The sequence below is a fragment of the Hyla sarda genome, chromosome 3 (genome assembly GCF_029499605.1).
Source record: "Hyla sarda isolate aHylSar1 chromosome 3, aHylSar1.hap1, whole genome shotgun sequence".
Taxonomy (NCBI): Eukaryota; Metazoa; Chordata; class Amphibia; order Anura; family Hylidae; genus Hyla; species Hyla sarda.
Genome location: NC_079191.1, coordinates 232,559,331 through 232,573,111, shown reverse-complemented (window position 1 = coordinate 232,573,111; position 13,781 = coordinate 232,559,331). Strand labels below are relative to the sequence as shown.

At 41.3% G+C, this 13,781-nt stretch overlaps 1 protein-coding gene across 9 annotated transcripts in view; it reads left to right on the top strand.

Annotated features, from left to right (window-relative positions):
• Window positions 1-5,565, top strand: part of BVES (blood vessel epicardial substance) — a 170,196-nt gene extending 164,631 nt beyond the window's left edge. For 6 of the 9 annotated variants that reach the window (XM_056566216.1, XM_056566218.1, XM_056566215.1 and 3 more), the window contains exon 8: window positions 4,948-5,564. In XM_056566216.1, coding sequence (XP_056422191.1) covers window positions 4,948-5,063 — 116 coding nt within the window. In that variant the 3' untranslated portion in view covers window positions 5,064-5,564. Of the gene's footprint in view, window positions 1-4,947 lie in introns of all 9 variants that reach the window. The other 3 variants (XM_056566209.1, XM_056566212.1, XM_056566210.1) reach the window with 3 other exon arrangements.
• Window positions 5,566-13,781: the final 8,216 nt, after the last annotated feature.

Genomic DNA, 13,781 nt, shown 5'->3' with positions numbered 1-13,781 from the left:
ATAATTAGCACCCCAAAAATTATAACTTTAAAAATTATCATTTTAAAATTATAATTTTAAAAATTATAATTTTAAAATTATAATAGGGGTGCTAATTATTTATTTTATTCAGAGATTACATATTTATATATTTTATATATATTTTTTTATATTTTCAATATAATTATTCGCATCATATGTCTGTCACCATATGCAAGGGCCCTGCTTGGTGATTAGCATACTTACCTATTATACCTATTTTATTTAATAAATGTCATACATTGGATCCTTACTCTCTATTTAGTTTTTCTTCCTTTTACTTTGTACTTTTGAGGACTGGTCCATATAAATATCCCTATTTATATTACATTTCTATAATATTTTTAGGCCTTTTGGGTGAAGGCAACACCTTTAACCTCAAGTACATCTCTATATCCAAAGTGAGCTACACAATTTTATTATCTTTCTAAATGCTGCCTTCTCTTTTAAATACGCCATGCTTTCAATAAAATAACCGAGATTCATTGCTCCTTTCTTATGTCCATTGACAATAACCTCTAAAAGTTTACCAAAATGGATCTTTACAGGAAATATGTCTGTACCAACAGGTTAGTGCAGGTGACAGTGATGACAGATTTTCTTTAATGCTGGCATGCCTGCACTGAACTTGCTGATATGTTTTAATAAAAACAACCAACTGTTGGTGCAATAAATACAGTGGTCCCTCAACATACGATGATAATTCGTTCCAAATGAACGATCGTTAGTTGAAACCATCATATGTTGAGGGATCCGTGCAATGTAAAGTATAGGACAGTGGTCTCCAACCTGCGGACCTCCAGATGTTGCAAAACTACAACTCCCAGCATGCCCGGACAGCTAACGGCTGTCCAGGCATGCTGGGAGTTGTAGTTTTGCAACATCTGGAGGTCCGCAGGTTGAAGACCACTGGTATAGGAGGTTATACAGTACTCACCTGTCCCCGCTGCCCTGGATGTCGCCCTCAATCGCTGTCGCCACGTTCCCGGACCATCTCTGCTGCGTCTCTTCATCGCCGTCATCACGTCGCTGCGCACGCCGCTCCTATTGGATGACGGGACTGCGTGCGCGATGACGTGATGATGACAATGGAGAGCGCTGGCAATGCAGGGGATCCCGAAGAGGACGGTCCGGAGCACCAGTACAGGTGAGTGACACCCACCGGACCACACGGGGCACCTTAAATGGCTATCCGGCAGCAGCTGAAGCAGTCTGCGCTGCCGAATAGCCGTTTATGCGATGTCCTCGACATACAAAAAGCATCATATGTTGATGCTGCCTTCAACATGCCATGGCCTCTGAGAGGCCATGGCATGTTGAAATTATCATATTTCGGGGTCATCGTAGGTCGGGGGGTCACTGTATATCACCTGCAATACTTGTAACGTAACATAAAGGTACCTATATGTTTAGATTGGATTATGATAGGACTTAATGAATTGGTAGTACAGAACATGAAATAGTAGACACTGCCATGGAGGATCTGGCAGCATTGCATAATAACATATCTCTAAAGGGCTTGTCCACCTGGTAACCCTGCTCTATATGGCTTAGTAGGACACATGCTATTCACAGAGGGTGGTCCCCAGCTCTGGGCCCCACAACTAGAAAAAGCAGCTCTTATCCCTGGCAGAATCAATGTTGCCATGTATTACATGAATGCCTATACATTTCAATTAGCCCCTAATAATACAACAGTTTTTGCAGTTTTTAACACTGGTAGAAAATTATCCAGATGTAATTTAATAAAATGTTTGGGCAGTTAGGGCATATACATGGGACTTGGAATGAGACTTGACTTGAAAAGAATATACATTTACTGTGTTTTCTGATTTGTGTTACAAGTAAAACCTTTCCATATGAGATTCAATTACTATTATTGACTTTACATATTGATATTCAGAATAAAGCAGGATTAATGGTGCATTGACTTAGCCGTCAGGGATTGCGTATAATATTTTGTAATTGTAGCCTAGAAAATAGTAATATGTATTTTCTACCTAGCTAAATAAAAATTCAAAGCTTATTTGTGCATGGACCATACTGGAAAACAACAGATACCTTTATTAGCATATTATATTTTGCAATTAATGCTAGTGAATTGTTCATCTTTAAAACTAACCTCTAGTTAACTATACATGACAATGCTTATGAAGTACTTAAAGGGGTACTCCAGTGGAAAACATGTTGTTTAAATCAACTGTTGCCAGAAAGTTAAACAGATTTGTAAATTACTTCTATTTAAAAAATCGTAATCCTTCCAGTTCTTATCAGCTGCTGTATACTACAGAGGAAGTTCTTTTCTTTTTGAATTTATTTTCAGTCTGACCACAGTGCTCTCTGCTGACACCTCTGTCCATGTCAGGAACTTTCCAGAGCAGGAGCAAATCCCCATAGCAAACCTATCCTGCTCTGGACAGTTCCTGACATGGACAGAGGTGTCAGCAGAGAGCACTGTGGTCAGACAGAAAACAAATTTAAAAAGAAAAGAACTTCCTCTGTAGTATACAGCAGCTGATAAGTACTGGAAGGATTAAGATTTTAAATAAAAGTAATTTACAAATCTGTTTACAGGGGTGAAAATTTAATTAATAAAACACTACTTGTCCATGGGACGAAAACAGAGCAAAGTCTACTTGTCCCTCATGACGATCCACTTGTCCTGGGCAATTTTTGCTTTTACGCTATCGTTTTTTCCTCCTCGGCCTATAATTGCCATAACTAACTACTATAATGATACCTTTTAATTTTCCATAACATATGCTCCGAAACAAAAAATATATATATTGGTGAAGTGAAATTGAAATAGTAAAAGATCATTTTGCTAATTTGGTGGTTTTCTTTTCTACTCCATTTACCTTGTGGCTGAGCGAACATGTTATTTTGATACTTAAAGTTGTCCTGATTACAGCAGTACCAGATTTGTATAATTTCTGTTATGTTTTACTAATTAAAAAAAAAATTCTGAACTTTGAATTTTTTTTATTGCCATTTTACTGACCCCTGTAGCTTTTTTTTTCCCCCTCGCATACCAGGCTGTATGAGGGCTATTTTTTATTTTAATAGTGTATATTTTTTTCACACTTTATTAGTCCCTTAGGGGACTTTTAGGAGGAATAATTAGATTCCTCATACAGCTCAATGGAGGTCCATAGAACTCCATTGATCTGTGTGCTCTGCGATCCATTGATAGAGCCTAGTCCAGCCATGCTCTATCAATGACAGATCCACAGACACCAGGGAAGCAAAGGTAAGCCCTCTGGCTACCTCTATAGTGGATCCCAGATCAACCCCACTAGCCCACCAGGGAGCATTCACCTGTCCCTTTAGATGCCGCTGTCAGCTTTGACAGCGGCTATCTAAAGGGTTAATAGGCAGCCATGGTGATCAGGATCGCCACATGCTGGCTATTAGTGGCAGCCCCCAGCTACTGAAATCAGCTGGGGGCTCCAGAGTATGGAGTGGGCAGGAGTCAGGAGCCCGCTCCATACAGCCCTCTGAGCACCGCCGTGCTTGTCGGGGGGCTTTCAGGTCTGGCCCTGCTTGCCAGCAGGACTAAGAGCCTGAAAAATTCAACTGCCCGGAACTGCATGTCCCGGTTGTCGGGCGATAGGAATTCCACATCCCTGTGTTTTACTTTCTTGCACCAGTTGATTTAAGAAAACATTTTTTTTCCCACTGGAGTACCCCTTTATTATTGAGCTGTGTCCTTCTGCCATAGGGTAAACAACTTTTGCCCAAAGGAAAGGGGCACACCTTGCACTCAGTATTCTGACTCTAGTAAGACCTCTATGCCTGGCCTGTATAAGCAGATATAACCACTGCGGACAATCCTTATCAGATAGCTGAACTCACCAATACTGTTTTCATCCAAAGGCTGGTTTATTCTGAACATCAAACAGGAATACAGCAGAATTAATGGATTTCAGTATTATGCGGTCAAAAGATGATGCTTTCCTTAGCTTAGCATGCAGAATACATGAGTCCCTGTTACATGTGGCAGATGTTGGCAGCCATGACACAGGAAATGATGAATCAAGCAGGGGTGTGGTTACATACAAAGGAACGAGTCGTAGCTTTCAGGAGAGATAAGCATTACCAAAGAAGACCACAAGGTGGCAGCATGGCAGCAAATAACTAAGCATAGAAAAATCCATAGGAAATGGATCAAATAATAAACTGTATAAGAATATTAACTGTGTAACAGCACACTCAGTGTTAGCTATTGCCAGCCACTTTGGTGAATAAGTTGTCTGGATGAAGACCCCCATAAATTCCCACATTTGATGTAGTCCTGAGCATTGGTTGCCATGAGATATTCTTTCTCTAATTATGTTCTTGGGTGGTTTGCAACCAGTGCTGCTTAAAACCTGAACAAGCAGCCATGGTTTAAGAAGCCACCCGTACAAAGATCAATGGGGACCAGGTAAGTATTTATGTAAGGATGGGGAGAGCACCTTCCCTTCAGGCAAAAGCGACACTCTTAGCTTGTTTTCCCTGTCTGCTGATAAGCTTTAGGACTCAAATCAACACTGTTTCATATTACCCATGAAACTATCTGCTCATTGGGATGTTTTAAATTTTTTTAATTTTTTTATTATTTGGCTCATTTTGTACCATTACTTTCCTAACTTTTCATATTCTACTTCCCTACTTATATTACAACATTTACTCAGGTTTATACATAGAGTGCTTTGAATTTTTTATTTTATGAACAATTTATTTTCCCAATTTTTAAACAATACATTTATTTTTAGAAATGCATCACAAAAGGAATACAGATTATGTGCCTTATTGCTTGTGTAAGTAAATACAAAAGTAGGTGTACCCAAGAAGAACAACCAAACAGCAGTCACAGAGTAAGCAAAATAAACCAGAGCAATGCCTAAATGTGTAAAAATGTAATGTTGTGTTTTACCACTTTGACAGGTCAATCCCCGTGCATGAGAGGTTCTTCCAAGATGAAGCCAATTGAAGAAGGCGTTGAAGATGATGTGTTTGAGCCAGCATACCCACTAGCAACTAGAGCTCAAAGGCTGCCATAAGCACCGAAGTGACCAAAGTATTTTTGATGAAAATGTTGCTTGGAGAGTAAATAACTACAAAAAATCCAAAGAGATCAGTATGTTTTTCCTAAATTAAAAATAGTGTCTTCACTTTGTCACATTGGCAATAATTGTCATTTTTTACACACTTCACCATTTGATTTGATGTCCTTTAGCATTTAAAATCTGTTTGTCTTTAGTGTTAATAAAAATATAAAATCACAAGAAAATCATTTTTTTTAATGGTTTATTCACATCACTTCTGACACCTGCAAGAAGTCCAGACTATTCAAGGAAAACTGCATAACAATAAAATCCCTATATCTTTGTAACAGGGAAGTATTGGAACAAAAGAAAAACTGCATTAGAATCTGGGTACCCAAGACTGCAAAGTTATATACAAACTTTGCAAGGAATTTTTTTAAACTTGACCACAGGTCATCTTTAACCCCTTAGGTACCAGGCCCATTTTGGCCTTAAGGACCAGAGCGTTTTTTTGCACATATGACCACTGTCAATTTAACCCCTTAAGGACACATGACGTACTGGAACGTCATGTGTCCACTCCCGATCTATAACGCGGGGCCACGGCGTGGCCCCGCGTCATAGCGGGTCGGGCCCGGCCTCTAACAACGGCCGGGACCCGTGGCTAATAGCGCGCGGCATTGATCGCTGTGCCGCGCGCTATTAACCCTTTAGACGCGGCGTTCAAAGTTGAACGCCGCGTCTAAAGTGAAACCGAAAGCATGCCGGCTAGCTCAGTGGGCTGTTCGGGATAGCCGCGGTGAAATCGCGGCATCCCGAACAGCTGACAGGACAGCGGGAGGGCCCCTACCTGCCTCCTCGCTGTCCGATCGCCGAATGACTGCTCAGTGCCTGAGATCCAGGCATGAGCAGTCATGCGGCAGAATCATCGATCACTGGTTTCTTATGAGAAACCAGTGATCAATGTAAAAGATCAGTGTGTGCAGTGTTATAGGTCCCTATGGGACCTATAACACTGCAAAAAAAAAGTGCAAAAAAAAAGTGAATAAACATCATTTAACCCCTTCCCTATTAAAAGTTTGAATCACCCCCCTTTTCCCATAAAAGAAAAAACACAGTGTAAATAAAAATAAAAATAAACATAAATGGTATCGCCGCGTGCGGAAATGTCCGAATTATAAAAATATATCGTTAATTAAACCGCACGGTCAATGGCGTGCGCGCAAAAAAATTCCAAAGTCCAAAATAGTGCATTTTTGGTCACTTTTTATATCATGAAAAAATGAATAAAAAGCGATCAATAAGTCCTATCAATGCAAAAATGGTACCGTTAAAAACTTCAGATCACGGCGCAAAAAATGAGCCCTCATACCGCCCCATAGACGGAAAAATAAAAAAGTTATAGGGGTCAGAAGATGACAATTTTAAACGTATTAATTTTTCTGCATGTAGTTATGATTTTTTCCAGAAGTCCGACAAAATCAAACCTATATAAGTAGGGTATCATTTTAATCGTATGGACCTACAGAATACATATCAGGTGTCATTTTTACCGAAAAATGTACTACGTAGAAACGGAAGCCCCCAAAAGTTACAAAACAGCGTTTTTTTTTAAATTTTGTCGCACAATGATTTTTTTTCCCGCTTCACCATAGATTTTTGGGCAAAATGACTGACGTCATTACAAAGTAGAATTGGTGGCGCAAAAAATAAGCCATCATATGGATTTTTAGGTGTAAATTTGAAAGAGTTATGATTTTTTAAAGGCAAGGAGCAAAAAACGAAAATGCAAAAACGGAAAAACCTCCGGTCCTTAAGGGGTTAAGCATCAATAACTCTGGGATGCTTTTACTTTTTTCATTCTGATTCCGAGATTTGTTTTTTTGTGACATATTCTACTTTATGTTAGTGGTAAAATTTTATCGATACTTGCATCATTTCTTGGTGAAAAATTCCCAAATTTTATGAAAAAATTGAAAATGTTGCATTTTTCTAACTTTGAAGCTCTTTGGTTGTAAGGGAAATAGACATTCCAAATAAATTATATTTTGATTCACAAATACAAAATAAAGAAAGGAAGAAATATCCAGCGCAGCAATAGCTCGAATGCAAACAAATTTTTATTCCAATATAGCAACAGACAGGAATGAACAGCAGTGACCCGTTTCAATCGTCTAAGCTGGCCAGTGAGACTAAGAACACAGAGGATTGAAACGCGTCACTGCTGTTCATTCCTGTCTGTTGCTATATTGAAATAAAAATTCATTTGCATTTGAGCTATTGCTGCGCTGGATATTTCTTCCTTTCTTTACAAGTATTTACCAGCATTGTCCGGGCTGGATCCTGGACGCGGCAAGTGGCGGCAAAAAAGGGGTGAGCTGGATATACCTTTGAACAAATACAATATGTCTACTTTATGTTTGCATCATTAAGTTGACATGTTTTTTCTTTTGGAAGACGACAGAGGACTTCAAAGTTCAGCAGCAATTTTTCACAAAATTTTCAAAATCTTAATTTTTCATGCACCAGTTCAGGTTTGAAGTGGATTTTAAGGGCTTTCTTATTAGAAATACCCCATAAATGACCCCATTATAAAACTGCACCCCTCAGAGTATTCAAAATAACATTCAGTAAGTGTGTTAACACCTTTAGGTGTTTCACAGGAATAGCAGCAAAGTGAAGGAGAAAATTCAAAATCTTCATTTTTTACACTCTCATGTTCTTGTAGACCCAGTTTTTGAATTTTTACAAGGGGTAAAAGGAGAAAAATCCTCTCAAAATTTGTAACCCAATTTCTCTCGCGTAAGGAAATACCTCATGTGTATGTCAAGTGTTCGGTGGGCGCAGTAGAGGGCTCAGAAGGGAAGGAGCAACAATGGGATTTTTGAGAGTGAGCTTTTCTGAAATGGTCTTTGGGGGCATGTCACATTTAGGAAGCCCCTATGGTGCCAGAACAGCAGAAAACCCCCCACATGGCATACCATTTTGGAAACTACACCCCTCAAGGGATGTAACAAGGGGTCCATTGAGCCTTAAAGGACAACTGCAGCGGTATGACACTTATGCCCTATCCACAGTATAGGGGATAAGTGTTTGATTGCGGGGGGCCCGACCGCTGGGACCCCAACCCCCCGTGATCTCCCTAATGGGGCGCCGCCATTAGCGCTCATGGTGAGCGCTAAGGCGACGGTGATGCCCCGTCTCCTCCCTGTCCCCATACAGTATATGGGGGAGACGGGGAGGCACGAACGCTGCCTCCCCGCCTCTCCCATAGAGATGTATGGAGGAGGCGTGCCGGCTGCAACGTCATGCTGCGGCCGGCACGCCCCCTGCACAGGACAGCCGCGGCCCCGTACAGGAGATTACAATGGGTCCCAGCGGTCGGACCCCCCGCGATCAAACACTTATCCCCCAGTTTTTTCCCAAATTTTCAATTTTTACAAAGGTAAATGGGAGAAAATGCCCCCCCCCCCCCCAAAAGAAAAAAAAAATTGTAACCCCATCTCTTCTGAGTATGGAAATACCCCATATGTGGACATAAAATGCTCTGCCGGCGAACTACAATTCTCAGAACAGGAGTCATATTTGGCTTTTGTAAAGCAAATTTTGCTGAAATGTTTTTTGGGGGGCATGTCGCATTTAGGAAGCCCCTATGGTGCCAGAACAGCAAAAAAATTAAAAAACACATGGCATACTATTTTAGAAACTACACCCCTCAAGGAACGTAATAATGGGTACAGGGAGCCTTAACACCTCACAGGTGTTTGACAACTCACATAATTTAATAAGGGGTGCAGTGAGTATTTACACCCACTGGCATTTGACAGATCTTTGGAACAGTGGGCTGTGCAATTACATTTTTCATTTTCACGAACCACTGTTCCAAAAATCTGTCAGACACCCGTGGGGCATAAATGCTCACTGTACCCCTTATTACATTCCGTGAGGGGTGTAGTTTCCAAAATGGGGTCATATGTGGGGGGGTTTCATTGTTCTGGCACTATGGAGGCTTTGTAAACACACGTGGCCTTCAATTCTGGACAAATTTTCTCTCCAAAATCCCAATGGCTCTCCTTCTCTTCTGAGCATTGTAGTGCACCCGCAGAGCACTTTACATCCACATATGGGGTATGTTCTTACTCAGAAGAAATGGGGTTACAAGTTTTGGGGGCTTTTTCTTCCTATTTTCCCTTGTGAAAATGAAAAATTTAGGGTAACACCAGCATTTTAGTGACTTTTTTTTTCATTTTCCCATCCAATTTTAACGAGAATTCTTCAAACACCTGTGGGGTGTTAAGGCTCACTATACCCTTTGTTACGTTTCGTGATGGGTGTAGTTTACAAAATGGGGTCACATGTGGGTATTCATTTTTTTGTGTTTATGTCAGATCCGCTGTAAAATCAGCCACCCCTGTGCAAATCATCAATTTAGGCCACAAATCTACATAGTGCGCTCTCACTCCTGAGCTTTGTTGTGCGCCCCCAGAGCATTTTACGCCCACATATGGGGTATTTCCGTACTTGGGAGAAATTCCGTTTTTTGGGGGGTCTTTCTTTGCTTTTATCGCTTGTGAAAATAAAACGTATGGGGCAACACCAGCATGTTAGTGTAACATTTTTTTTTTTTACACTAACTGGCTGGTGTAGACCCCAACTTTTCCTTTTCATAAGGGGTAAAAGGAGAAAAAGCCCCCCAAAATTTGTAGTGCAATTTCTCCCGAGTACGGAAATACCCCATATGTGGCCCTAAACTGTTTCCTTGAAATACGACAGGGCTCCGAAGTGAGAGAGCACCATGCACATTTGAGAACTAAATTAGGGATTGCAAAGGGGTGGACAGTATTTTATGCCAGTGATTCCCAAACAGGGTGCCTTCAGCTGTTGCTAAACTCCCAGCATGCCTGGACAGTCAGTGGCTGTCCGGACATGCTGGGAGTTGTTGTTTTGCAACAGCTGGAGGCTCCGTTTTGGAAACACTGCTGTACAATACCTTTTTCATTTTTATTGGGGGGGGACAGTGTAAGGGGGTGTATATGTAGTGTTTTACCCTTTATTATGTGTTAGTGTAGTGTTTTTAGGGTACATTCTCACTGGCAGAGGTTTACAGTGAGTTTCCCGCTAGGATTTTGCGCTCCGTCAAAAAATTTGCCACAGCTCAAACTTGAAGCAGGAAACTCAGTGTAACCTGCCCGTGTGAATGTACCCAGGACATTCACATGGGGGGCAAACCTCCAGCTGTTTCAAAACTATAACTCCCAGCATGTACTGACAGACCGTGCATGCTGGGAGTTGTACTTTTGCAACAACTGGAGGCACACTGGTTGGAGAACCTTCAGTTAGGTTCTGTTACCTAACTCAGTATTTTGCACCAGTGTGCCTTCAGCTGTTGCAAAACTACAACTCAAAGCATGTACTGATCGCCGAGGGGCATGCTGGGAGATGTAGTTATGCAACAGCTGGAGGTACGCAACTACAACTCCCAGCATGCGGAGACAGCTGTTTGCTGTTTAGGCATGCTGGGATTTGCAGTTTTGCAACATCTGGAGGGCTACAGTTTATAGACCACTGTATAGTGGTCTCAAACTGTAGCCCTCCAGATGTTGCTAGGCAACTCACCAGCTTCCGTAGGATCAAGGGAGCCGCATCGCCTTCCTCTTCTGCGCCGGTCCTCGTCGGTTTCCCCGTTCTGCCCCGCTTATTGTGGGTGGGCAGAGCGGGGAAACCGAAAGTTAACCCCACTGCCCCCAATCTGCTATTGGTTGTAGCTTCTTGACGACCAATAGCAGGGATAGGAGGGGTGGCACCCCTGCCACCTCACTCCTATCCCTTCATGGGGATCATGGGTGTCTTAGACAACCCCGATCCCCTTTATTTTACGGGTCACTGGAGACCCATATGACCCGGAATCGGCCCAAATTGCCAGTGTGAATTCACCGGCGATTTGCGGCAATCGCCGACATGGGGGGGGGGGGGGTCTGGGCATTTGCCTGGGGTGCCTGCTGATAGATATCAGCAGTCACCCCGATCCCCACCAAGTCTACATTTGCTGTGGTTGTGTACATTTGTATGTGATTTTATTATGTATACTTTGAGTACTATTCAATAAATATGATGATTTTTTTTTACACTTATGCTTTAGTGGATTTTTTTCTTTGAGATGATACATTTGTAACGAGACATCCACTTGCTGTTATATATTTTATTTGGAGTTCATTGCAAGGCTATGTTCCCATGTCAGAATGTGAAATTCAGCACGGAAATTCCAACGTGTGAACGTGGCTAAATAGTAACTTTTTTATTGTTTAGGGTTTTTTTATTGGCTACATGTTAACTGAGCACTGTCCTTTGGAAAAACTTCCTAGTAACATTTCAAAAGTTTTGATCAGCTGGGGTCTGAGTATAAGGGGTTAAGTAGCAAAGATGACTGACTCTACTCAAAACTATTTAAATTCAGCCCAGTCTAGCCTCTGGGCTGGTGATACTTCATTATATCCTGACTTGCTAAGATGCTGGACATGCTGCATGGAGCTCTTGGTGAAACACTCTTTGTTTGAGCTTTTAATCTTCTACTATTTTAGCATATACTTTGTATTTTCTGGTTTTAGCCAATGTTATGTGGTATGCTCTTAGTAGATTTTAAGCTGTGTTTGTTTAGTCTGTTTTAGGATTTGTATGTTCTTTTTGCTATGTGTCTGTTCACACTGTGTTTTCTCTTGTATCCGTTTATATGAAGTTCTGTGTTTTATATTTCTGTTTTCCTACTGGGCCAGCATCCTTTCCACACTAGTGAGTGTGCCATTGGCCAGTAGTCTATTTGGATTTATCATTAATGGCTACTCCTTAAGTGGAGTGGAGTGTCCAGTTTGTGTGTTCAGTATGAACAGTGTCCTATAATTATATCCTGTGTATTTAGGCATCCCTGTTACCTGTCCATGGGTACTCAGAGGGTATTGTTATTCCTGTGTCTACTGGAGGTGTTCTGAAGGGATTGTGATGATTCCTGTCTTGTGTTCAGTGTGAACAGTGTTCTATAAATATACCCTGTGTATCTAGGCATCCCTGTTACCTGTCCATGGGCACTCCATGTCTACTGGAGGTTTTATGTGGGATTGCAAATAATTCCTGTTTAGCAATAGATCCCGTTTACCCGTCCGTGGGGACTCAGAGGGTATTATTATTCCTGTGTCTACCGGAGGTTTTTCAAGGGAATTAAGCTTATTCCTGTTTTTTGTTCTGGAGTATGTTTAGACATCCGTTTTCCTGTCTGGTGTTTTGAACTATATTTGTTTATTAGTTCTTTATTCAGATCTTTGGAGTTCTGTTCATGACCGCTTATCTATAGTGTCCTCTGTTCATGTCTGCTGATCTATGTAGTCCTCTGTTCATGACCACTGATCTATGTAGTTCTCTGTACTAACTGTCTGATCTATGCCCTCTGAACTTTATACTATAGAGTTCTATGTTCCTGTTATGTTTCTGGTTTGTGACCGACTATTAGTATGTGTTTTTATTAGGCCCCTGCACTTTAGTTCAGGGAGGGACCGGTGACCAGTTGCCGATCCACCGGTTAGGGTGGATGGGCAAGTAGGCAGGGAGAGCGGTTTTAGGGTCAGTTTGGGGCTCACTCTCCCTGTCCCCCTGGTCGGTCCCTAACACAATTGTTCCTTCGGGGGCTCGAGCTTTAGATGTATGGTCCAATGCTCCAGATGACATCTAACTTCTGTACTACTGGGAAATTTATTGTTGAGTGAAAGCCCTAAGGGGGCCCTGCTACTATGTGTAGGCACAAAAAAAATGACAGTTACTGTATTTAGGGCTTAATACTAGAAGGGGACATTTGCTTGGGTGGCAGTTAAGGGTGCACAATTACTAAGATGGACACTAGTACTGTATAGGACATAAATGGGGAACTACTACTATGAAGGGTCAGTAAGGAGCCACTGTTTTTTGTAAGACTCTCAAGGAGAGACTGTCACCATGTGGTGCACTAAGGCTGGCACTGAACTTTGCACAGACAACTTGTGGCAGTGAAAAAGCTTCAAAGAAACTATGAAGAGAAGACCTCAGATGTGATTCCCAGAAGTTACTGTACTGTAATCCTTCCACAGTGTGAGTATAACCTGCAGGACACTAATTTGGTCCTTGTATTTGACCATTAATATGGGTAGTATGGCACTGCATGTGAACAATGTATGGTAGTATTTAGGTTATATTAGTCTTTGTAATAGATAAAGCATATGTAGTCATGGTTGGAGGGATTATTTTGCCTTTGTATATTGCTAACATTTAGTAAGTGCTTGACTATTATTCAGAAGTATGCAGTTACATATCAATTAGTGTTGGGTACGTTTTTCAATCCCCTCATTTTACTATCCTGGAGACTATTACTGGATTCTGTGTATCTTCCAGTGCCTCAAAAAACACAATAGCTGCACATGTCTATTCTCCAAAACATAATGGTACCAAATATTACTGTGGCCTCTAAAACTCAATAGTGCTACACAATGCCCCCTCAACAAAATAAAATAAATGGCCAGACATCCAGGTAGAGTTCTGTAATAGTAATGGCAATAGAATTCAGAATCAGCCATTATTTTAACAACTGATATAGGAAAACCAGATGGATCCCAACCATGATGGCTGGCCTACAGACTCTTTGTCAGATTAACAGTCTGGGCCTGGGTACACACTGAAAGCAATATCCAAGGACAATGTACAGATGATGTGGTGTGT